The sequence below is a fragment of the Scyliorhinus canicula genome, chromosome 3 (genome assembly GCF_902713615.1).
Source record: "Scyliorhinus canicula chromosome 3, sScyCan1.1, whole genome shotgun sequence".
Taxonomy (NCBI): domain Eukaryota; kingdom Metazoa; phylum Chordata; class Chondrichthyes; order Carcharhiniformes; family Scyliorhinidae; genus Scyliorhinus; species Scyliorhinus canicula.
In genome coordinates, this window is record NC_052148.1 from 254,239,768 (window position 1) to 254,266,158 (window position 26,391).

General features: G+C 47.2%; 1 protein-coding gene across 2 annotated transcripts in view; it reads left to right on the forward strand.

Annotated features, from left to right (window-relative positions):
- The window catches only part of stx18 (syntaxin 18), a 190,634-nt gene that overhangs the window by 155,999 nt on the left and 8,244 nt on the right, over positions 1 to 26,391 (forward strand). Inside the window, exons 7-9 of one of the 2 annotated variants that reach the window (XM_038792583.1) lie at positions 6,730 to 6,815; positions 17,093 to 17,151; positions 25,829 to 25,898. In XM_038792583.1, the coding sequence (XP_038648511.1) occupies positions 6,730 to 6,815; positions 17,093 to 17,151; positions 25,829 to 25,898 (215 nt within the window). The remainder of the gene's footprint in view (positions 1 to 6,729; positions 6,816 to 17,092; positions 17,152 to 25,828; positions 25,899 to 26,391) is intronic. The other variant, XM_038792584.1, reaches the window with a different exon arrangement.

Below are 26,391 nucleotides of genomic sequence, written 5' to 3' on the forward strand. Positions count from 1 at the left end.
TTTGAGAATTTTAATCATTTTAATTCAGCTCTGAGATATTTAGGGTGGGGGGACATTAACCTGAAACAGAGACCATGCGGGTGAATTGAACTGATTTGTCTGTTTGGATGAGGCTCATTTTCCTTCGAGAATCTTTGATCTTTTTTGATGTGTTGGTTTGACGTTGACTGCAACTGGATGCAGGGAAGCTAGAAACAAACACCGGAGATGATCCAACACGGTTTTATTTAAACTACGAACGGCTGTACATGTTCAGCTGTGGGTTGACACTCTACTAATCCTACTGATGACCTCTTACTGGTTCAACCGTACTTACTAGCTACCACATGGCAATAATGTCCACTAACTTGTGCACTCTGACTGTCTCAGTGTCTGGGTCCTGAAAAAGAGCGGGTGTCTTAAGGCCCTGTGAGCTTTATAGTGGTGGTGTCTTTTCTGGTGATTGGTTGTTCTGTGTTGTGTGTTCATTGGTCATCCTATGTGTCAATCACTGCCTGTCAGCATCTCATTATATACATGAGTGGATATTATGACATCTCCCCCTTTTTTTCCAAATAAGTTATGAAACATGGAGGTATATACATGCCTGACTATGTACAAATGGTGAGTTAACGAACATATATACATGGAACGGTGTCGATCATGCAGATACAGGGCAAACTGAATGAAATTTACAAAAATAAAGTCTATAGATTCAGTCTTTGAGGCGGGCGGCGAATTCTGGTCGGTCGCCGCAGAGGTGGAGCAGGAGACGCCGGCACTTGGACAGGCTGGATTGCTGGCATTGCGGCGGTGTCTTGGACAGGCGGAATCGATGGCAGATTGGTGTCCTCGTGGCAGGAGACGTCCGGAGGAGGCATGTTAGGCGGCGGGCAGGGAACTCTCCGCAGCACCCTCCTGTTGCGCCGGAGAATGGAGCCATCGGCCAATTGGACAATGAAAGACCTTGGGGCGGCCTTCCTGATAACAACCGTTGGGTCCGACCAACCTCCCTCAGGCAACTGGACGCAAACAACATCTGCGGGAGCCAGCGCAGGCAGATCCACGGCATGAGCATCATACGTGATCTTCTGCTGGTCCCTGGACCGATGCACAGTCGTCTTCAAGTTGCGGTTCGTGAGCATCTGCGCCAGAGACAAACCAGTCGGCAGAGGGGCCGCCCTGTAGGCCAGCAGAGCCAAGGTGAAATTGGATGCTAAGTTTGCAGCCTTGCACAACAACTGCTTGACGATATGGACTCCTTTTTCAGCCTTCCCGTTTGATTGTGGGTAATGGGGACTGGAAGTGATGTGTCTGAAGTTGTAGGATCATGCAAAATCAGACCACTCCTGGCTGCAAAAACACAAACCGTTGTCACTCATTACCGTGAGTGGTATCCCGTGTCTGGCAAACGTCTCTTTGCAGGCTTTGATGACGGACCTAGACGTGAGGTCCGACAATTTCACCACCTCCGGGTAGCTGGAGAAGTAGTCGACCAGGAGCACGTAATCACGGCCATTGGCATGAAAGAGGTCTACCCCCACTTTAGACCAAGGAGGAGTCACAAGCTCGTGCTGTTGCAGTGTTTCTTTGGGCTGAGCCGGTTGAAACTTCTGGCTGGTCGGGCAGTTGAGGACCGTGTTAGCAATGTCCTGGTTGATAACCGGCCAATAAACTGCCTCCCGAGCTCTGCGTCGGCATTTTTGAACCCCAAGGTGACCCTCCTGGATCTGCCCGAGCACCATAGCTCGCATGCTTTGAGGAATGACGATCCTGTCCAGTTTGAGAAGGACTCCCTCAATGACCGTTAACTTGCCCTTTACGTTAAAGAACTGGGGACACTGCCCCTTTTGCCAGCCATGGGTGAGGTGTTGAATCACGCGCTGCAGTAGCGGATCCTTGACAGTTTCTTCACGTATTTGGACCACACGTTCATCAGTGGCTGGTAAGTTGCTGGCACACAACTGCACCTGTGCCTCTGTGTGGCAGGTGAAGTCGCCCTGTTCACACGGCATGGTGATGGACCTGGATAGGGCATCTGCGATGATCAGCTCCTTGCCCGGTGTGTAGACGAGTTCGAAGTCATAACGGCGTAGACGAAGAAGAATGCGCTGTAGCTGAGGTGTCATGTCATTTAGATCCTTCTGGATTATGTGGAATAACGACCTATGGTGTGTTTCCACCGTGAACTTCGGCAGGCCATATACGTAGTCATGAAACTTGACTATTCCTGTCAGGAGACCCAAGCACTCCTTCTCGATCTGGGCATACCGTTGCTCGGTCAGCGCCATGGCCCTGGAGGCATATGCCACTGGAGCCCAGGACGAGGAGTCGTCTTGCTGGAGGAGCACTGCCCAAATCCCGTCCTGGCTAGCGTCAGTAGATATCTTGGTGTCCCTGGTTGGGTCAAAGAACGCCAGTACTAGGGCTGTGGTGAGCTTCACCTTTAGCTCGAGCCACTCCTTATCATGTGCAGGCAGCCACTGGAACACTGTTAACTTCTTTACGAGATGCCGGAGGGCCGTGGTGTGGGCTGCCAAGTTGGGAATTAATTTCCCCAGAACATTCACCATCCCGAGGAAGCGGAGGACCACCTTCTTGTCCTCCGGGGTCTTCACGGCGTTGATCGCCAACACCTTGTCGGCGTCAGGTTGCACCCCGTGTTGTGAAATGTGGTCACCCAGGAACTTGATAGCGGATTGACCAAACGAGCATTTGGCCCTGTTGAGCTGGAGGCCATTTTCGTAAATCCGCTGAAAGACCTGTCAGAGGCGGGCAATGTGTTCCTCGGGCGTTGTGGAACAGACGATGACGTCGTCCACATATACTCGCACCCCCTCAATGCCCTCCATCATTTGCTCCATGATGCGATGAAATACTTCGGAAGCTGATATGATACCAAAGGGCATGCGGTTGCAGCAATAGCGGCCAAATGGGGTGTTGAACGTGCACAGCTTCCGACTGGACGCGTCCAGCTGTATTTGCCAGAAATCCCGGGAGTCGTCCAGCTTGATGAAGAATCTGGCATGAGCCATCTCACTGGTCAACTCTTCACGCTTCGGGATCAGGTAGTGCTCCTGCATGATATTGCGGTTCAGGTCTTTGGGATCAATGCAAATGCGGAGTTCACCAGAGGGTTTTTTGACACATACCATGGAGCTAACCCAGTCTGTTGGTTCCGTGACCCTTGAGATGATGCCCTGCTCTTGGAGGTCTTGCAACTGCTTTTTTAGGCTATCCTTGAGAGGAGCCAGCACCCGGCGTGGTGCATGGATCACTGGGGTGGTGTTCAGCTTTAGCAGAATTTTGTAGCGATATGGGAGCGTGCCCATTCCATCAAACACGTTGTGGTATTGCGTGCGGATGTCGTCTACCTCAGCCTGGAGGTTCACATCGGTCGAGGTGGTTGCCGGTGTCGAGGACATGGTGTGGACTCGCTGGACCAGATTCAGGAGCTTGCAGGCGTGAGCACCGAGCAGGGACGCCCTGTCAGGCCGAACGATCTTGAATCGTAAGGTTGCCTTTAATTTCTTGTGAGTTACCCCTAGCCGATACGATCCACTGGTAGCTATGGCATTGCCATTGTAGTCGAGTTGGCATGCTGGTGGAAGAATGCTTGGTCGGTCACGGATGCTGTCGAGATCTGACTGCGATATGAGGTTCGCATGCTCGCCGGTGTCCAGTTTAAACAGATGCGAGCCTGGTTGACTGTGAGGATAGCACACCACTCATCGTCGGGATCCACACTGAGGATCGAAAGGCGGGTTGTTGGTGCAGTGGGGACCAGCTCGCTTGTGGTTATGATGCCCACCCGATATGGAGATTCGAGGCAATCAGCATCGGGATCCGTTGGGCTGTCTGGATCTGTATCCTGCATGTCTTGTTGTACCGAACGGATACTTCTGCACCGTATCTGGGACCGCTGGCTGATCATCGGTGGAGCGGACCTGCAGCAGGCCGTGAAATGGCCAGGCTTTCCACACTGTAGGCATCGCCGTCCTTTGGCTGGACATTGCCGCTTTAAATGGGCGGAACCACATATCGGACACGTCATAACGCTGATGCCAGCGCGTTCCGTGCGCCAACGTGCATGCGCAGTGCGGTCGGCCGACATACGCACCTGCGCATTAGGGTTGTCAGCCTCGTCGTCCATCTGGCTGTGGCGCACATGGGTCGGGACCCAGGAAAAGCGCGCGAAACGGCCACTCTCCTCGATGCTCAGGCCTAGCATTTTTTCGATAGCCTGCACCTGTTCTGCCTCGTGGGAGGCCAGTTTTGCATTTTCTGCCGCCCTGATGTGGGAGTAACGATTCTTGGCATGCTCCTGGACCACGCATGTCTCAATAGCGATGGAGGGAGTTAGCTGTTTTATTTTAAGGAGTTGCTGCCGAAGGGAATCGGAGTGGACCCCGAAAACGATCTGATCCCGGATCATTGAATCAGCCGCTGAGCCGTAATTGCATGACTGAGCCAGGATGCGGTGCTGGGTCAGGAAGGACTGAAAAGGTTAATCCTTACCCTGAAGTCTCTGTTGGAAGATGTCCCGTTCAAAGCTCTCCTTCACTTCAATGTCGCAGTGGCTGTCGAATTTCAGCAGGACTGTTTTAAACTTCGTCTTGTCTTCGCCATCGGCAAACGTAAGCGAGTTGTAGATATGGATGGCGTGACCCCCCACGGTCGAGAGAAATAGCGCGATCTTCCTTGCATCTGATGCTGCCTCGAGTTCGATATACAGGAGGAACCTTTGTTTGAAGATCTTTCAATTGGCAGCGAGGTTGCCGGAGCTGTGGAGGAGGCTGGATGTTTTCCATGTCGCTGGATGGCCGCTTTCTGGTCGTTGCAGATTTACTCGAGGTAGGTTTGGCAGGATTAATAGCACTCTGGTACCATGATGTGCTGGGCGGGTCGGTTTGACGTTGACTGCAACTGGATGCAGGGAAGCTAGAAACAAACGTCTAACGCCGGAGATGATCCAACACGGTTTTATTTAAACTACGAACGGCTGTACATGTTCAGCTGTGGGTTGAAACTCTACTAATCCTACTGACGACCTCTTACTGGTTCGACCATACTTACAAGCTACCACATGGCAATAATGTCCACTGACTTATGCACTCTGACTGTCTCAGTGTCTGGGTCCCGAAAAAGAGCGGGAGTTTTAATGCCCAGTGAGCTTTATAGTAGTGGTGTCTTGTCTGGTGATTGGTTGTTCTGTGTTGTGTGTTCATTGGTCATCCTATGTGTCAATCACTGCCAGTCTGCATCTCATTCTATACATGAGTGGATATTATGACTTCCTTGAAGCTAGCAAGGTAATGCTGGAAGTACACAAATTTATGTTGGCTAATGTAGATAGGTCTGGCAAAATAAACTTCCTCCAGCAATTCAGTTGCTTGATAGGCAGGTTTATGTCATCTTCATGGAATTTCATTCAGTTTATCCAATTAAATTGGTGTAGCATTGTGGAATCTAAAACTGTCTGACATGAGATCAATCTGAAAATGTATCAGGGAGAACTGGTTTCAGGTGTACTTGCTGTTTAATAGCAGAGATACAGGGTCAATCTTATAGACCAACTCCATGACCATTGGTGCCAGCAGCTGCTAATTCTAGTTAGATCAGAAAACAGAATATTCAATGCCAGCATCTTGCCTTCTGTCAAAATAACACTTTATTGGACCCCTGTTTAAGTAAACTAAACCGGTCTTAGGATGGACTGATTCAGGTGGGAAAGCAAAACAATCAGTAGGACAAGATGCTCAGATAGTATCCATTTTATTACGCAGTAAAGACTAACCACTGGATTGATTGAAGAGAGAATGAGGGGAGCAAGGTAAAACAACTTTGGTTTTCAATGGATATATCTAATTGAAGGAATGCAGGTGACAAGGTTCACAGATTTGGAGGAATGAGAGTGGCCATTCGATGAAACTTTATTTCAGCACAAGGATGGCTTAGGAAGTAGAAGCGGCTTTTGGGATGGTGCATTTGACTCTCAAAAGGAAATATTACGGTGACCAGGACTTTGCGGTCCTGACGAAATCAAGGGTTCGGAAGCTAGAAGAGAGGGAAAATCAATCCACCAGTTCAAGAGCTATCCACAAGTTCAAGATCTTAGAAGAGTCTCTCGAAATAGGGAACAATAATTGAGTCCTGGGTTTTGTAGAGATTGGGGAGTTGTTGAGTGAATAGAAATGTTTGCCATCTAAAAGGAATTGGAGTTGCTTGAAGGCAACATTAACAAAGGAAATTTGGAAGTTATTTTGAGTTCCGAGGGAATAATTCGACCCAAAGTGTCAGTAATTAAAGTAATTAAAGAGGAGGACAGATTGAAGAAACAGCAGCAATTTGCTGGGAAACTTGTATGTCCTGATTGATGAGAACACTTGAGACTATCCTCCAGTTTAGCAATCATTTTAATGGAGATAAAAAGATTTATATTAGTTATCATAATAATGTGAACAACTAAAGTGTGGACAAGGTTTGCGAAAGTGAACTTTGAACTTGAATATTCAGGAAACACTGGTTAGAAATGCTTATTAAGTAGAATGCCCGTTACATGCCATTCAGACAACAGGTTAATAATGATGTTTATGCTTGACATAAACTTACTTCTTCTCAACCTGACGCCATTCTGTTTGTTTTTCCCCTCATTTGCTCATCCAAGTTCCCCTTCAATTCCTTAACGGTTTATTAAAGTGCATTTCTGAAAAGATTGTATAATGTCAGTTTTAAAATTACTGTTCACAGATAAAACTTTTCCAGAGCTACAGGATAACATGGGTCTTTGGGAGGATTCAAAAGAAGATGAGCTTTCACCAGAAGAAATTCAAGTGGTAAATTCCATTCTTAAAGCGCAATTAAGTACTAATATATTTGAACTAAGTCCTTAACATGTTCATCAGATATTTGTTTTAGAATTATTTCAGCTGTGGGGTGCAGTTCTCCCAAAAGGTTTCTAAGTGTGGTCTCCGGTGGGAAACGCGGTGCGATTCCTGTTGGGTGAATCGGCACGATCCAGATTGCAAACCGCCCACACTTTCTTTTGGATGGGGGTGAGTTTTGCACAGGCTCCGAGGTGGGAGCCTAAACAGGTCGGCAAACCTGGCTTCACAGAGACTGTTTTTAAAGGGCGCCCCAATCTCAAAAGCAGCTTAACGACCACCCCCCCCCATGGACATCGCAACATCCTGCAGATAAGGGGAACACCCCCAACCCTCACCCCTGGAAGGGCTACCCTCCCCCAACACTGTTGCCATTAGGGTGACCATCCCTCTCCCCACCCCCAAGGATCACGGGCATTATTCTCTTTCTCTCTCTCTCCTCTTTCCCCCCCCCCCCCCCCCCCCCCCCCCCCCCCCCCCCCCCCCCCCCCAAGGATCGCTGGAATCATATCACCCACCCCAAGGATCGCTGGTATCATTCCTCTCGCCCCAAGGGTTAATAAATCCTGTGAGTACAATTAAACGTATAATATAAAATTAAATTAAATAATGGAGAAAACATGATAGTTGCAAAGAAATGTAGCTTTATTTAAATGAGCTAAAATAATAGTTATCAATTTTGTCTTTACCGAGCTTGGCCGCTGTTAAGTAGCCACAAGCTATTAATTCTGTGCTCTTGGACTTCCGGTGGCTGTGATGGATCAGTAAGCCACACATTTGGGAGCTCCCGTTTTAAAGAGATTTTTCGGCTCTTTTGAGAGCCCAAAACGGAAATTTTTCGACGTCTCCCGGTGGGGGAAGGTGTGCTGAACGACTTTCCCTGCAGTCCATGACTCGAACTCGGAGTGGAAACGGGGAAAAAACAGCAGCAGCTCCTCAGAAAAAACAGGGGAAGGGATCCAAGATGGCCACCGACAGAGCTCCAGAGGAATGGAGACTCTGGGCCCAGGAACAACAAACTGATCTCCTGCGCTGCTTTAAAGAATTCAAGGATGAAGTACTGAGCTCTCTGCAGGAAACGAACAGAAGGCTGTCAGAGATTCAGTCCACCCAGGGTGCTGCCATCAAGAAGTTGCAGACGCAGGCCATTGAACGAGAGGAGGAGGCCGTGGTCCTCGTGAGTAAGGTGGAGGGGCACGAAGCACTCCACAAGAAGTGGCAGGAACGCTTTGAGGAGCTGGATCACCGCATGAGGCGGAAAAACCTGCGGATCTTGGGCCTTGCAGAGGGGCTGGAGGGATCGGACCTGACAGCCTATGTGGCTGTAATGCTGAATTCGCTAGTGGGGGCCGGATCTCTCCATCTGCCCTTGGAGCTGGAGGGAGCGCACAGGGTGCTGGCCAGGAGGCCCAAGGAAGATGAACCCCCGCGTGCGGTGCTGGTGAGGTTCCACCGGTTCAGTGATCGGGAGTGCGTGCTGCGCTGGGCCAAGAAGGTGAAGAGCAGCAATTGGGAGAATGGGGTAGTGCGGATCTACCAGGACTGGAGTGCGGAGGTGGCTAAGCGGCGGTCCGGATTTAATCGGACGAAAGAGGTGCTTTATAGAAAAAAGTTAAAGTTCGGAATGTTGCCGCCCGCGCGCCTGTGGGTAACTTATTTGGACCGGCACGATTATTTCGATTCCCCGGGTGCGGACGGAGACACTGGACTTGAACTAGGGGTTGGGGGTTGCGAGGTCGGCTGTAAGATATTAGTGCTGGATTCTGCTGTTGCTGTGTTCTCTTTTTCTTCTGTTGTTTTCTTCTTGTTTTAGTACTTTTGCAATTTTGATATGGTTATTTACGGAGGGGTTGTTCTGCTATGTTTTTGTTTTTGTGCTGTGGGACATTGTCTGGGCTGTGTATCTTGAGGGGAGGGTCGGGGGGGTATGTTGTATTCTATGCCGGAGTGGGGGTATGGAGTGGGGCTGATATTTAGGAGCTGCGTCAGAAGGGTGTGGTGGGGCAGTGCAAAAGCGTGGGCTTTCCTCTGGTTTCCCGTGCTGCGGGGCTGGGGGGTGGAGATGGTGACGGGGAGGCGGGGCCTTAACTGGTTCTTCCCCGCGCTGGAGCGGTGCCAGGAGGAGGGATAGATTGGGGGATGATCCCACTTCGGGAGGGGTCGGGCTATTGGCGGGAGTTTCCGGGGTCAGCAGAAGTTAGCTGACCCACGGAAGTACAATGGAGGACGGTTCGCGGCTGGGAGGGTTCCTAGCCTGGGGGGGAAGGGAGGGGGGGGAAAGGGGAATACCGGGTTGCTGCTGGTAGGGTCAAGAAGGAGTTGGTGGGGGCTGGGGGGACAGAGGTGAGGGGTTGTCGCTATGGGGACGGGGTCGAGCAGGGGGCGCTGGCCTGGGGCGGGCAGTCAACGGGCTATGGCTAGCCGACGGGGAGGGGGGCGGGACGCCCTCTGATCCGGTTGGTCACCTGGAATGTGAGAGGGTTGAATGGGCCGGTGAAGCGGTCGAGGGTACTGGCTCACCTGAAGGGGCTAAAGGCGGATGTGGCAATGCTTCAGGAGACCCACCTGAGGGTGGCGGACCAGGTCCGCCTGAGGAAGGGATGGGTGGGGCAGGTTTTCCACTCGGGGTTGGATGTGTGGAACCGGGAAGTGGCGATTCTGGTGGGGAAAAATGTGTTGTTTGAGGCATCGGAGGTGGTGGCGGATAAGGGGGGTAGGTATGTGATGGTTAGGGGCAGGCTACAAGGAGAGAAGGTGGTACTGGCTAGTGTGTATGCCCCAAATTGGGACGATGCGGGCTTTATGAGGCGTATGTTGGGACGGATCCCGGATCTGGAGGCGGGAGGTCTGATCATAGGGGGGGACTTTAATACGGTGTTGGATCCTTCACTGGATCGGTCCAGCTCTAGGACGGGTAGGAGGCCGGCGGCGGCCAAGGTACTGAGAGGGTTTATGGACCAGATGGGTGGGGTGGATCCATGGAGGTTTGTAAGGCCGAGGGCACGCGAGTACTCTTTCTTCTCCCACGTACATAGGGTCTACTCTCGGATAGATTTCTTCGTGGTGAGTAGGGGACTGATTCCGAGAGTGGAGGAGGCCGAGTATTCGGCCATTGCAATCTCCGACCACGCTCCGCATTGGATAGAGTTGGAGATGGGAGAGGTGCGAGACCAACGTCCGTTGTGGCGGTTGGATGTGGGGTTGTTGGCGGAGGAGGAGGTGTGTAGGAGGGTCCGGGCAAGTATTGAGGGGTACCTTGAGGTGAATGATACGGGGGAGGATCAGGTGGGGATGGTCTGGGAAGCCCTGAAGGCAGTAATTCGTGGGGAGCTGATATCCATCCGGGCACACAGGGAGAGGAGCGAAAGGAGTGAGAGGGATAGACTGGTGGGAAAGATGCTGGAGGTGGACAGGAGGTATGCAGAGGCACCAGAGGAGGGACTGTTGGGGGAGAGGCGCAACCTGCAGGCTAAATTTGATTTGCTGACCACTAGAAAGGCGGAGGCACAGTGGAGGAAGGCACAAGGGGCAGTGTACGAACATGGTGAAAAGGCGAGTAGGATGCTGGCTCATCAGCTGCGTAAGCGAGATGCGGCTAGGGAAATTGCTGGAGTGAGAGATAAGAGTGGGAATGTGGTGCGGAAGGGGGTAGAGGTGAATGAGGTCTTCAAGGATTTTTACGGGGAACTGTACCGGTCGGAGCCAACGGGGGAGAGGAGGGGAATGGAGAGGTTCCTTGACGGGCTTTCTTTCCCGAAGGTGCAGGAGGAGAAGGTGGAGGGGTTGGGTGCGCCGATTGAGCTGGAGGAGCTAGTTAAGGGGATCGGGCAGATGCAGTCAGGGAAGGCACCGGGGCCGGTTGGGTTCCCGGTGGAATTTTATAAAAAGTTTGTGGATCTAGTGGGCCCCTTGCTGGTGCGAACACTCAATGAAGCGTGGGAGGGGGGGACTTTGCCCCCGACGATGTCACGGGCGCTGATCTCGTTAATTTTAAAGAAGGACAAGGACCCCCAGCAGTGTGGTTCATACAGGCCCATATCTCTCCTCAACGTGGACGCTAAGGTGCTGGCAAAAATCCTGGCCACCAGGATAGAGGACTGTGTGCCAGGGGTTGTGCACGAGGACCAGACAGGTTTTGTGAAGGGAAGGCAGCTGAACACGAATGTGCGGAGATTGCTGAATGTCATTATGATGCCGGCGATTGAGGGGGAGGCAGAGATAGTGGTGGCACTGGATGCGGAGAAGGCCTTCGATAGAGTGGAGTGGGGGTACCTATGGGAGGTGTTGGGGAGGTTTGGATTTGGTGAAGGGTTCATTAGATGGGTACGGCTGTTATATGAGGCCCCGATGGCGTGCGTGGCTACGAATAGGAGGAGGTCGGAGTACTTCCGGCTTTACCGAGGGACCAGGCAGGGTTGCCCCTTGTCCCCCTTGTTGTTTGCACTGGCAATCGAGCCGCTGGCGATGGCATTGAGAGATTCAGAGAGGTGGAGAGGCTTGGTGCGAGGTGGAGAGGAACATAGGGTGTCGTTGTATGCCGACGACCTGTTACTGTATGTGGCGGACCCGGTGGGAGGGATGCCGGGAGTGATGGAGTTACTAGCCGAGTTTGGGACCTTCTCAGGTTATAAATTAAACTTGGGCAAGAGCGAGGTGTTTGTGGTGCACCCTGGAGACCAGGAGGAAGGAATTGGTAGGCTCCCGCTTAGGCGGGCAGGGAAGAGCTTTAGGTACCTGGGGGTGCAAGTGGCCAGGGACTGGGGGACTCTCCACAAGCATAACTTTACCAGGCTGGTAGATCAGATGGAGGAGGAGTTCAGGAGGTGGGACATGCTGCCATTGTCGTTGGCGGGGAGGGTGCAGTCCGTCAAAATGACAGTGCTTCCGGGGTTCTTGTTCCTTTTTCAGTGCCTGCCCATATTTATCCCCAGGGCCTTCTTTAGGAGAGTGACTAGCAGTATTCTGAGTTTTGTGTGGGCACGTGGGACTCCGAGAGTGAGGAGGGTGTTCCTGGAGCGAGGAAGGGATGGAGGTGGGCTGGCACTGCCCAACCTTCTGGGGTACTATTGGGCAGCCAATGTGTCAATGGTGCGTAAATGGGTGATGGAGGGGGGAGGGGCGGTGTGGAAAAGAATGGAGATGGCGTCATGTAGAGGTACGAGCCTGGGTGCCATGGTAACGGCACCGTTGCCGCTCTCCCCTAAGAGGTTTACCACGAGCCCGGTGGTGGCGGCGACCCTAAGAATCTGGGAACAATGGAGACGGCATCGGGGGGAAACAGGGGGCTCGATGGAAGCTCCACTGGGCGGCAACCATCGGTTCATCCCGGGGAACACGGATGGGGGATTCAGGGGGTGGCAAAGGGCGGGCATCAGCAAATTGAGGGACCTGTTTATTGGCGGGAGGTTTGCGGGCCTGGGGGAACTGGAAGATAAATTTGGCCTTCCCCAGGGGAACATGTTCAGATACCTGCAGGTAAAGGCGTTTGCTAGGCGACAGGTAGAGGGATTCCCTTTGCTGCCCTCGCAGGGGGCGATGGACAGAGTGCTTTCGGGGGTGTGGGTAGGAGAGGGGAAGGTGTCTGACATCTATAAGGTAATGCAGGAGGTGGAGGAGTCGTCAGTGGAGGAGCTGAAGGCTAAATGGGAGGAGGAACTCGGGGAGCAGATAGAGGACGGGACTTGGGCGGATGCCTTGGAGAGAGTCAACTCTTCCTCCTCATGTGCGAGGCTTAGTCTCATCCAATTTAAAGTGCTGCACCGGGCCCACATGTCCGGGACTAGGATGAGTAGGTTCTTCGGGGGTGAGGACAGGTGCACCAGATGTTCGGGGAGTCCTGCGAACCACGCCCATATGTTCTGGGCATGCCCAGCACTGGAAGAATTCTGGAAGGGGGTGGCAGGGACGGTGTCGAGGGTGGTTGGATCCAGGGTCAAACCAGGGTGGGGACTCGCGATTTTTGGAGTTGCGGTAGAGCCGGGAGTGCAGGAGGCGAAAGAGGCCGGTGTCCTGGCCTTTGCGTCCCTAGTAGCCCGTCGAAGGATTCTGTTACAATGGAAGGATGCAAGGCCCCCAAGTGTGGAGACCTGGATCAGTGACATGGCGGGATTTATAAAATTGGAAAAGGTCAAATTTGCCCTGAGAGGATCAATACAAGGGTTCTATAAACGATGGCAGCCTTTTTTGGACTTCCTGGCTCAGAGATAGGTAACTGGGTCAATAGCAGCAGCAACCCGGGGGGGGGCATTATTGTAGTGTTTATTCTGTAACTTTATAGTGTGTTAATATGCGTTGTTGTTAAAATGCTGGGTTGTTCATGGGGATGGGGCGAATGTATATGATTGTTAATATTATTGTTATTTTCGGTATTTTACTAAGGTGCGTCAATGTTGTATAAAATCAAAATTTCTCAATAAAAATTATTAAAAAAAAAAAAAAATTCTGTGCTCTTATTCCAAAGTTATGAGATTTCACCCTGATTTTATTTGGATGGTGTAAGATGTTCAGGCAAGCAGCTTCCTTGCTGTACTGAATGCAGCAGGATCTGCCAACCCTCCAGGCCTCCGCTAACATTTCCAGGAGTCAAAGGGCGCAGCGCAATTAACCAGGGAAGACAAAAAAGAGGGGCGTTTTTAAAAAATGTTAAATTTGTTTTCTTTAAATACTTTCATTTATTAGTTATGAAATGTGTTGAAAGTTAGAGAAAAGGACGATATGATTCATAGTCAAGAACCATCCAGTCAAATATATTCCAAGCCCCTGTTCACTTTGGAATTGGTGTGGGGAGACCATGGGCACGAGGGTCGGGCCATGTGACAGCCAGTGTCAGGAGCGAGGGGGTAGAGTGGTTGGAGGTGAGAGGTCACGTAATACAGCTTCCAGGAATGTGCCAAACATTGTTGGAGACTGCAATTGCAACTGTGGGTATGACTTTATTTAGAAATAAGCAGATCTTTTTCAAACCCCTTGTACGTAATTTTGAAACTAATTCACGCATATCATGTACCTTGAAGGAAGAAGCCAAAATATTCCATAGCAGTAAGCTGGAATGATTTTTAATGGTGACATAATAACCTTGAATTTGATTTAGTTACGTTGTTTGTTATTCTCTCTCATCCCAGGATTGTAATCGAGTTGTATTAATCAGTGTTCCATGTTAAGGTCTTCTAAGAATTTGGCCTTTGAGAAAATGCAGCATAAATTTTGCATTTTGTTATGACCACAGCAGATATTAATTGCTGAACAAACCAAATCTCAGAGAGAAATTTGGTTTTTGAGCCATACCTTTTTTTAGTATTCTGAGATTGAGAAGAAAATTCACTGATCTCAGCAGAAAGAAGTCAAATAAAACTTTTGGGATTTTAAAAAGTAAAAGGTTTATTAACAAGGGGAAAATAATACTTAAGGAAGCACACAAGATTACAGTTACACAGTTAAAAGCAGTCTTACAACACATTCCCCTCAAAAGACTCCCTATTTGGTCGGACCCATAAGTAAACACCTTCCAGGCAATACTCCCTTGTTGTAGTAGGGCATGGAATGCCCTGCCTGCAACAGTAGTGGACTCTCCAACATTAAGGGAATTTAAATGGTCATTTGATAAACATGTGGATGATAATGGAATAGTGTAGATGGGCTTTAGATTGGTTTCACAGGTCGGCGCAACAATGAGGGCCTGTACTGCGCTGTAATGTTCTATGTTCTAGATAGAACCACAGAATCCACACACTGCAGAAGGAGGCTATTCAGCCCATCAAGTCTGTGCCAACTCTCAAAGAGCACTCTATCTAGGCCCACTCTCCCACCCTATCCCTGTAACCTAAGGGGAAACTTAGCATGGCCAATCTACCTAACCTGCACATCTTTGGACTCTGGAAGGAAAGCGGAGCCCAGAGGAAACCCATGCAGACGCAGGGAGAACATGCAAACTCCACACAGACAGTCATCCAGGGCTAGAATTGAACCCGGTTCCTGGCGCTGTGAGGCAGCAGTGCTAACCACTGTGCTACCATGCCGCCCATGTTCAACTTGAAAAATCCAGTACGAGCTTTAATAAAGTCATACCATACGATCTCTCAAACACATTTCCACTCTGCTGTGGGAATCCAGGACTTCAGAAGAAGACTGCTTTTTTCAGCTCAAGACTTTTCTCGGTTGACTGGGTGGCTGATTCAAATTTCATATCTTCCCCTAGTCCACACGCAGCCAACATCTATGCTCTCTGCTAAAATACCCCTTTCCCCCTTTCATCTCGGGTTCCATTGTTCGGGCACCTCTTTGAAACTCAAATCCTTCCAAATATAAAGGGCGCAATTCTCCGCTCCCACGCTGGGTGGGATAATGGCGGGAGGGCCGCTCTGGCCCCCCCCCGCCATTCTCCCACCCCCCCACCCCTAAAATGGCGTGTCGCGTGTCCCACACCTGGTCGCTGCCGGCGTGAACATGGCGCCAGCAGCTGTTTTGTGGCTTGTCGGGTGCGGAGAGGGGAGTGAGCACCACGACCGTGCTCGGGAGGGGACTGGCCCGCGATCGGTTCCCACCGATCATCGGGCCGGCGGCTCAACGGGGCAAACTCTTTCCTCTCCGCCGCCCCGCAAGATCAAGCCGCCACGTCTTGCGGGGCAGCGGAGGGGAAGACGGCAACCGCGCATGCGGGGGTTTGAGCCGTCATCCGTCATGACGTCAGCCGCGCATGCGCGGGTTGGAGCCGGCCAACCCGCGCATACGCAGCTGACGTCATTAGGCACGCCGGCCGGTCATTCTCGGCGCGCCAGACCTTGACGCCAGCGACAAGGCCCGTCGGCCGAGATTTACGGCACAGCCCTCCTAGCCCCCCGGAGAATTGGGGGCCAGGAGCGGCCTCCGACACCGTTGTGAACCTCTCCGGGTTTCACGACGGCGTCAGGCCTTGCGGAGAATTCCGCCCAAAATCTTTAATGTCTCTGCTTTTGGATCAGCAAAATATAATACAACCTCTTCTGTTTACCCATAGAACTCCTGTAAGATGCAAAAATGTTTCTTGCCACCTCTGACTTCCGTTTGATGTTCAATCAAACTCTCAACTTATCTAAAGATCCAACATATTTACCTCAAACCCACCATAATATCTTGTTACAAAAGCAAAAACCTAACATCCTTTCATGTCTTAAACCGCCCAGACAACCTGACTCTAGTAACCTTTTACCTGATTAATTTAATTGTTTACACTCACACACACACCTTCTTCATAGAATAGCACAATATTCCTAAAAAATATTTTTTAAAGTAACTCGGATTCTCACAATTTCCAATTTTAGTTTTTTTGCAGCAACACCTAGGGAATTCACTATATAAGTCTTTAGGTAATAAACAAGAACAGAACCTGGTTTCATTCTGTTGCAACTGGGCATTAAATAGCATTGCATTAACTTTATTGGTTTTTTACGCAACGTGTAGCTATCCTAATAAGTGCACTTTTCTATCTGCACTTTTCTATCTCCATACACAGAATCTTTCCTGCCCCTTTTCAGTTTTGTGGGCAGCATATTATATCTTTTGTTTCAATTATTTATTGAATATAAAATATTCCTGTGCTTTAGCGAGATTTGTTTTCCTCCAATGATGAGAAATTGGGGTTAAAGCTATGAATTGAACTGGGTACACTGATAAAAGATGTAATATTCTGCTGAAAGGTGGAGATCACGCTAGTTGTTTGAGAGCACTCCAACGTGCCAATAGAGAAATCCATTCATTTTTCTTCACACTGAATGACATTTGACTATCAATTGATTTGAACTTTGTAATTTATGCATTCTGAATGTGCCCTAGGTTTTACGATATTCAATTTTCTCCAAGCGTGCATAACTTTATTCATAGATAAATATTAATACATGAACTATTTGGAAGGGGTGGGAGATCAGTGATTGGGAGGGCATTTGGATTTATCCTGGCTCTTCAAGTGCTTGTACATCTCCAGTCTCAGTTTCCGAATAATGCTGTAGATGCTGAATGCTTACTGCCACCAATGGAAGAGGCTGGAAGATTCAAACATCATTCTACAATGAACATTGGCAACAACAAAAAAAAATCCATTTGTCAGTGGAAGCTCTCTGCTCACAACTCGATTTGTTTGTTTTCTTTTTTATTTGAATTTGAAAGGGATTATAAAGGAACTTGAAATGGCTCACATTGAGGGCATTTGTTTGCTTTAATTTTGTATGATAATTAATACTGTCCTTTATTCCTGGCAGTTTGAACAGGAAAATCAGCGCCTTGTCAGTGAGATGAATAGCCTGGTGGATGAAGTGAGGTAATTTTGTACTAATGTGGCACTCTTGACAGGAAAGCATAAAAAGGAAACAATTTCAATCCAATACAGACTTTAATATAACTAATGCTTCTGTCAACTGTTTTTGAAAATCATTGTAAGTGGACTAAAATGCTACGTTCTCCAATATTTACAGACACAGACGTTTTTTTCCCCAGATTTATGAATCGCCTTCATTCTGAGATTGAGTAATTGCACAAGTAAATACACACTCTTCCCTGTTTTAGCTTTTTGCATGTCAAAATTTCCTCAGCAATGTATTTGTTACGATTCACGACTTGTAATAATGTCACCACCTGCTCTAGTTTAGTAACTTTGCAGATGGACATCCAGTTAACATCCCTCCACTATTGTTTTCACTCCTTTCCTAAAAGCAGTGACAATGAAATTTAATACAATGAAGGGTGATTGAACAATTTTGCCCTCGATAGAGGGCAAGGGTTGTAGTCACAGGAGGAAGTTAAGGAGGAACAGAATGAAGGTTGAGATTGCAGAGGATGAGCAAGCAGCGCGAACGTTCCCACCTCACAAACGCATCAATGGCCCCAATGTCCACCTAATCCAATCTTCACAACTGCCAACTGTCCTCATACAATTTGATGGGGTTGTCCTTCTCTAACTAAAAAAAAAAATGGAAAGACAAAAGAAATTTAAGAAAAAAGCTCACTATACTGAGATGCTTCATCACTCTTCATTTAACAGTTGCTTCTACTGAATATCGGTAACAAAAATCACCTTTGTCCAAAGTCCCAGTGACTGTGTTGTGTTCTCACTATAAGATACACCGCAGTGGCTATGGCAAGGGCACTGGAAGGCTGCTGACGCTTCACTGAGGACTCCTGAGGTGGCTGTGCTAGGCAACCTTGGAGCCAAAATAAAAACAAATGTATTTTATAGCCAAGAACTGAAAGTATTCAAAGAAAATACTTGGAACAAATAGTTTTAATGCAAAGGGTTCAACTGCAGAATAGAATGTCTCAGCTTTAATAAAACAGAAAATGCTGGACAAAGCTCAGCAGGCCCAGCAGCATCTATGGAGAGAGAAACTGAGTTATCATATTGAGTCCAATATGACTCTTGGAACATGCAGTGTTCATTAAACTGGCCAGTCACTCCATGGTTGACTGTATAATCTGCATAATGTGCATTTAAACCCCGCATGGTTTAGCACAGGGTAAAGAGCTGGCTTTTAAAGCAGACCAAGGCAGGCCAGCAGCACAGTTCAATTCCTGTGCCAGCCTCCCCGAACAGGTGCCGGAATGTGGCGACTAGGGGCTTTTCACAGTAACTTCATTTGAAGTCTACTTGTGACAATAAGCGATTTTCTTTTCATTTCACATAAATCGGAGGCGGACTTCTCAATGCTGTCTACCATTACCATTATGCAGATGATGGCGGGCTCTTGGAAATTTGTGGTTTATAGCCAGCAGTTCTCTTCATAGGCTAGGCCCCAGAAGTCTTCATCTCTCTCTAAACCAAAGATAGGATGTGAGGTTACCCTCTGTTGACATGGTTCCCGGGTGTTGGACAGGTTTATAATTTAAGCACTAGAATACACATACACACAAGTCCATGTGTAATGATGCAGGGTCACGCCTTCATGAAAGCAGCAGATTTCACAATTCCAGCTGCTATAAAGTGAATCATGAGCATTTGGGCACCATTTCTACCCTTGATCTCTACATCCCATGAATACCACCAACAAATCATAGTAAAACAAGATACATATAAGTGACAGCAGATTAATGTAGCCCCAGCAAAGTGCACTTAGCCCTCCTCAGTCTCTTCCAACCATTCTATTACCATGGTTATATTGCCCTCACAAACCCCTCCCATTCCCTTTATACACAAGTGACCAAGCTGACACCAGACCATTACAGGCATGGCTGAGTGACTTTCACATTTTTCTACACTCTCCTTTTCTGTGGAGATATTCTTGCCTCTGGCTCCCTTGCCATAATATATGCCAAGCTTAGCAGAAAGCTGTTTTAATTCATCGTGGGCTGGTCCCACAAAGTGTCCAGGGAATTTAGGTATTCAAGTAGTATGGACTCTCAACCCACATTAAATAGTCCTATCCACCTCAGTTGTGCTCATGAATTTCCTAGCTTTCCAATGCAGCTGTCATTCTCTGAACTTGGCTGAGTGAGTGGTACCGGAGCTTCTGCAGAGATGTCTTCCTCTTCCTGATTCCCCCTCCTTCTGTTTGGCAACTGTCTGAGACTGTTCATAAACTTGGTTTCATATTTGACCCTGACATGAGCTTCCGACCACACACCCACGCCATCAATAGAACTGCCTATTCACACCTTTGCACATCACCTGACTTTGCTCCAGCCTCTTCTCATCTGCAGCTGAATCCCTCATTCCACTCTCCATAGACTTGAGGTAATCCAAAACTCTGTTACCGATGTCTTAACTTGCACCAGGTCCCACTTGCCTAGCACCCATGTGCTTTGTGATCTACATAGGCTTCCAATCAAGCAATACCTTGATTTTAAAATTCTTGTCTATGTTTTTAATATCCTCTTGGCTTCACCCTCCCTATCTCGGTCATATTTTTAATTTGCGCTCATCAAATTCTTGCATCTCCAATTTTAATTGCATAACGCATTGATGGTTCTGCTTTCAGCTGCCTAGTCGTAAGGCCTGGAATTTTCTCCCTAAATTTCTCTGCTTCTGTCCCATCCCCAAAACCTCTTTGACAGAATCTTCCCTAATATTGCCTTATGTGACTTCCTTTATAATGCTTCTCTGAGGCATCCTTAGAACATTTGTGTTTTTACGTTAAAGGTGATTTTTCAGTTGTGGGTGCAGTTTTTCTCTGCCTTCTAGAGTTTCAAAATCTGAAAGTGAAGAGAGGACCAACGTGTAGCATTTAGTTGTAATGGTGCTGAAAGAGATGTGTCTGCCGAAAGCTGCAGTCTTTGTCGTGCACACTATGTTGGATGAATTTTCAGTGAGAAGATGGTGAGATAGCTCAGATTCCTGCAGGAAGAAGCCATGCTCCTGATGCACCCCCGCTCCTCCTGACAGTTTCTTACAGAGCGGACATGGTGTGTATGGATGACTGATCTTCCGTTGTGGCTATCTGTTCCCTGTCATTCAGTGCCAACTTGTCCTTCAAGAAAAAAAGGAAATAAGTTAGTATTTGTCTGCCGGGATATTGGGAGGATGTGCATGTCAAGGTAGATTAGTGTTGCTGGCGTGTGGAAAGGTGACACTGGCATAAGAAGGCAAGAAAAGTGACATCGAGGAGAGTAGCAGGTACAGAGTGAGGTACTAGCTGCAGAATGAGATGGGGTGAAAGTGTGCTTCAGAGATTGGAGGAAAGTAGTGAGGAGCAGAGGAGAAAGACTTATGAGTGCTACGGTTACAGGCTGACCGTGGTACTGTGTATTCAGAGGTTAGGAGCCACACCTTAACTAACTTACAGATCCTCCTGGAAGTTTTTCCGCTTGTCATTTTGGTGTTTAAAATAAAGCTGATGGCAGTCACAGTGCATCTCCTGCTCCACCCCCAATTACAAAGCGCTGATTTCTTTTAACTGGTGCCAGTGACATCCCGAGTCTCGCCACATTGTTGGATAAGCTGCCAATGAAAAACATGAGTGGTGCTGCTTGTTCACTTATTTCGGGTTATGCAGCCAGGCGGACCAGTTGAGTGTGGTTTCGGAGTCCATGTGCATGGGCCCACCATTGGACCACACTAATTATTTTACCCTGTTTTCAATGAATTGTGAATTTTGGCCCAACTGAAGAACTAGAGAACATAATTAGACAAATTAACAAGTTTCAAATGAGACCAGAGATGAGATGAATCTCTCCCCTGAGTTGTGGGTCTTGGAAGTATACTCCTAGTTAAGACAATGACACTTGTGTTTTACAGTTCCATTAACAAGCACCTAAATCTGTTATCTGCTGAAGACTTAAGATTAACAGTCAGAAAGACATGTATAGAATTAGAAGATCAAATGCTGCCCTAAACGAAATGAAACCTGCACTGCAGAAACTATAGATGAGCCTGCGGGCTGAAACTGGTCAGGGTCAAATAGCGTATATTTTAATATTGGCGTAATAACTGGGAGTTTGCATTATTTCCTTGAGTTCTAGAAGAAATTTCACAGAACGTCCAACAGCTCATGCATATTCTCAGTTACCTCCCCCAGGAGAATAAATAAGTGGTTATGGAATTCTTGATATTGTAGATGAGGCAAAATTTGTGGGCTTGCAGATCTTTGACCTTTTTCATTCCATATTCATGTGTGTTCAAGGCAGCCAGTATCGCTTCAGACCATTTCCAATCTTCTTTGTCTCTTGTGCCTCTTGCAGAGAGCTATTTTAGTTATTTACTTTATATTCTTCTGTCTACCTAAAAAGAAAACCAGCTGTTTTAAATTTAGGCGCTCTTAAGGGGTCAGAGGCAGCATAATATAATCTAGGATAAAAGGCTTTTGGGCCGTGTGTCGGGCTGGGAGTCTCAGTGTGAATGCACTGGCAGCATTTCTGTGCAGCTTGCAAGTCATTATTTTTGAGACCAGGCCTTTAGATTTGACCTGAAACATTGTTTGTGATGTTTTCTCAGTTCTCGAGTATTACTGGCAGTGTGTTAAATGTGAGCAGAACGAGGGCGGCACTGTGGCACAGTGGTTAGCACTGCTGCCTACGGCACTGAGGACCCGGGTTCGATCCGCTCCCGGGTCACTGGCTGTGTGGAGTTTGCAGATTACATAGATACGTAGGAGATAGGAGCAGGAGGAGGCCTTTTGCCTTCGATTTTGGCTGATCATCCAACTCAATAGCCGAAGCATGCTTTCTCCCCATAACCTTTGATCCCATTCTGCCCAAGTGCTATATCTAGCCGCCCCTTGAATATATTCAATGTTTTAGCATCAACTACTTCCTGTGGTAATGAATTCCACTGGCTCACCACTCTTTGTATGAAGAAATGTCTCCTTATATCTGTCCGAAATGGTTTACCCTGAATCCGCAGACTATGACCCCTGGTTCTGGACACACCCATCATTGGTAACATCCTCCCTGCATCTACCCTGTCTACTCCTGTTAAAATTTTATAAGTCTCTATGAGATCCCCCCTCATTCTTCTGAACTCCAGCGAGAACAATCCCAATCTAGTCAATCTCTCCTCATATGACAGTTCCGCCATTCCTGGAATCAGTCTGGTGAACCTTCATTGCACTCCCTCGGAAGCAAGAACATCCTTCCTCAGAGAAGGAGACCAAAACTGCACACAATACTCCAGGTGTGGCCTCGCCAAGGCCCTGTATAATTGCAGCAACACATTTCTGCTTCTATACTCAAAACCTCTCACAATGAAGGCTAACATACTATATTAGCCTTCTTTACCGCCTGTTGCACCTCATGCAACAGCACAAGGACACCCAGGTCCTGCTGCACGCTCCCCTCTCCCAATTTACAACCATGAAGGTAGTAATCTGCCTTCCTGATTTTGCTTCCAAAGTGAATAACCTCGCACTTACCCAAATTGTACTGCATCTGCCATTGATTTACCCACTCGCCCAACCTGTCTAGATCATGCTGTAGGATCCCTGCATCCTTGTCACAATTCACTCTCCCACCTAACTTGGTATAATCTGCAAACTTTGAGATGTTATATTTTGTTCCCTCATCCAAATCATTAATATGTGAATAGCTGGGGCCAGCACCGATCCCTGTGGCACCCCACTAGTTACTGCCTGCCGATTTGAAAAGGACCCATTAATCCCTACTCTTTGTTTCCTCTCTGCCAATCAGTTTGCTATCCACCTCAATGCATTTCCCCCAATCCCACGCGATTTAATTTTGCACCATAATCCCTTATGCGGGACTTTGTCAAACGCCTTCTGAAAGTCCAAATATACCACATCGACTGGCTCCTCCTTGTCAACTGTACTGGTTACATCTTCAATGAATTCCAACAGATTTGTCAAGCATGATTTTTCCTTCATAAATCCATGCTGACTCTGACTGATCCTGCCACTGCTTTCTAAATGTTCCATTAGAAAGTCCTTGATAATGGATTCAAGCATTTTCCCCACTACCGATGTTAGGCTTACTGGTCTATAATTCCCTGCTTTCTCTCTACCTCCCTTTTTGAATATTGGAGTGATGTGAGCTACCCTCCAATCTGCAGGAGCAGTTCCAGAGTCTGTAGAATCCCGGATGAGTCCACTATTTCTAGAGCCAGCTCCTTAAACACTCTGGGATGCAGATTCTCAGGCCCTGGAGATTAATCCACCTTCAGTTCCATCAATTTTCCCAGCACCATTTATCTACTAATGTTGATCTCCTTCAGTTCTTCCCTCTCGCTAAACCTTTCATTCTCCAGCATTTCTGGGATCTGATTTGTGTCCTCTTTTGTGAAGACAGAACCAAAATATGTATTCAATTGCTCAGCCATTTCTTTGTCCCTTATAATGCATTCCCCTGTTTCTGTCTATAGGGGTCTATAGGGTTTCTGTCTACATTTCTCTTTACCAATCTCTTTCTCTTCACATATCAAAAGAAACACTTAGTGTCAGTCTTTATGTTCCCTGCAAGCTTCCTTTCGTACTGTACTTTCCCCTTCTTAATCAATCCCTTCATCCTTCTTTAATGAATTCTAAACTGCTCCCAATCCTCAGACCTATTATTTTTCTTGGCCAATCTGTATGCTTCTTCCTTGGATCGAATACTATTTCTAATTTCCTTTGTAAACATGGATTCGCCCTCTTACCCCCTTTGCTTTTCTGCCAGGCAGGAATGAACAGTTGCTGTTGTTCCCCCATGTGTTCCTTGAATGTTTGCCATTGTCTATCCACTGTCATCCCTTTAAGTAACTCTCCCCAGTCTATCAAGGCCAGTCACGGCTCATATCTTCATAGTTCCCTTTATTAAGATTCAGCACCCTGCTCTCCGAGTCAACTACTTCACTCTCCATCTTGATAAAAAATTCTATCATGTTATGGTCGCTCATCCCCAAGGGGTCTCGTACAGCCAGATTGGCAATGATTCCCTTCTCATGACACTGTATCCAGTCTAAGATGGCCTGCTCTCTAGTTGGTTCCTCCACATATTGGTCAGGAGCACCATCCCATATACACTCCAGGAATCCCTCCTCTACGGCATTGTGGCTGATTTGATTTGCCCAACCTATGTGAAGATTAGAATCATCCATGATCACCTTATTACATGCATCTCTAATTTCGTGTTTGATGCTATTCACAACCTGACCACTGCAGTTTGGGGATCTATATATGACACTCACTAATGTTTTTTGCCCCTTGGTATTTCTGAACTCTACCCATCAGATTCCACATTGTCAGAGCTAATATCCTTTCTCACTATTGCGTTAATGTCCTCTTTAACCAGCAGTGCAACGCCATTCTCCCCATGCCTGCGTGGGCTTCACCCCCACAGCCCAAAGATGTGCAGTGTAGGTGGATTGGCCATACTAAATTGCCCCTTAATTTGAAAAAAAAATTAGAAAAAAATGTGAGCAGAATGTAAAAGTTATTTGTTGGGCTACTTATTGCTGTGCTGTCTCTGAATAGTTCATGCAGGACTATAGGTAATAGATTAGTAAAAAATTTGAATTATTAACATCCATAAAACAGACCTCACAAAGATGCAAAATGACAACTGGAACTAGAGGCCTGGGAATGTGATATGAAAGACTTGTGGCATCATTTGGTCTTGGTACAATGGGAAAGTACCTGGTGTATCCCTGGGAACATGGATTTGATATTAGCCAAGACAGACATGATGCAGATCTTTTCTATATGAAACGAGTTTGTGCAATCTTAATCCATTCTGGAGTTCCTATCTAAAGAAAGAGCTTACATTTTTATTTAGCACCTTCTGGATCTCCATAAAATTTAAAACAAATGAAGTGCGTCTGAGATGCAACAGGTGTTGTAGTAGGAAAACCATCATGACCAGGATTGCCGCAGTCGAGGAGAGTCATCACGACTAATTGAGGGCAACTAGACATTGTCAACACTTGTGGCTTAACCAGCATTACCCAGAAACAAATAATTACAAGGAAATCGTGGTAGTGTATATATGGGCTCAAAGTAAAGAAATTCCTTAATGTGGACCTTAGAAAACCCATATGATGGTTTGAATGGGAAACGGAAGTGAAAACCTGCTGCAGGCTTTGAAGTTGGGGGCTGAGGCATATTGCTGTATAGATTAGAACATTTATTCTGCATGTAATCCCCACGCTATGTCAGTGTTTAAAAGTAACTTGAATGGAAAAATTGCTCAATCTCCAACTTCCATTGTTTGAAGATCTGAAAGGAATCCAACACATTCTGGAAATCAGAAATAAAAGCAGAAAATGTAGAGCAGGCTGGCCTCCATTTAAAAGAGGAAGACTGGTAAAAGTTTCAGTTCTGACACTTAAAGGGAATCCAGTCAGCATCCTTCACCTTGATAAGTATCGAGAACATTAAAAAAAGAGTTGGTGCAATATGATCGGCAATCTTGGTGACGAGGAAGTATGTCTTTTTTAAAGATGTCAAATTGTCATGTTCTGATTGTTACATTTGAAACGATTAACAACCCAAATCCTTAAGCTATATCAAACAAAACAAAAATAGCTTTCCCGTTACTGTCTAAGGAGAAAAAAACATGAACTTTTTTTTATATACAAACAGGCAAATTGAAGGAAAGGTAGTTGAAATCTCCAGACTTCAAGAAATTTTTACTGACAAAGTGCTGCAACAGGTGAGTAGAATTTCATATTGTTGTGCAATATTAATACCCAACTCATTAATTCTGCACAACACAGTTGAATTTGCTCATTTGAATGTGCTGATCAAATTAAAACATGCTTTTTCATTCCATTGCATTACTAAAAGCCTATCAGAACTGATTTAAATGTGCTCAAAACTAAAAAATACTGTTCGTACAACACATTGTTCCTGTTAGGAATGTTCATTTCCCAGGTACTCAGCGTAACTGAAATTGGAGGGTCTTCAGATTAACTTTCTCACTTGGAAATGATGGCTGTTGCACCTCCCAAATTTTAAATACAGTAACACATTTTACCAGGAATGAAAAGTCTGGCAACCAACGATCTGCAGTGGAGCAATGCTTACTAAGTCAGGCTTGTGAGTGATGGAGACCGGTATCAGGAGTAAATTGCTACTTTTTTCAAGGATGTATTGTATTCTGGTGTCGATGCCATATTTGTAAAGTCATCAACCTAACATTGATC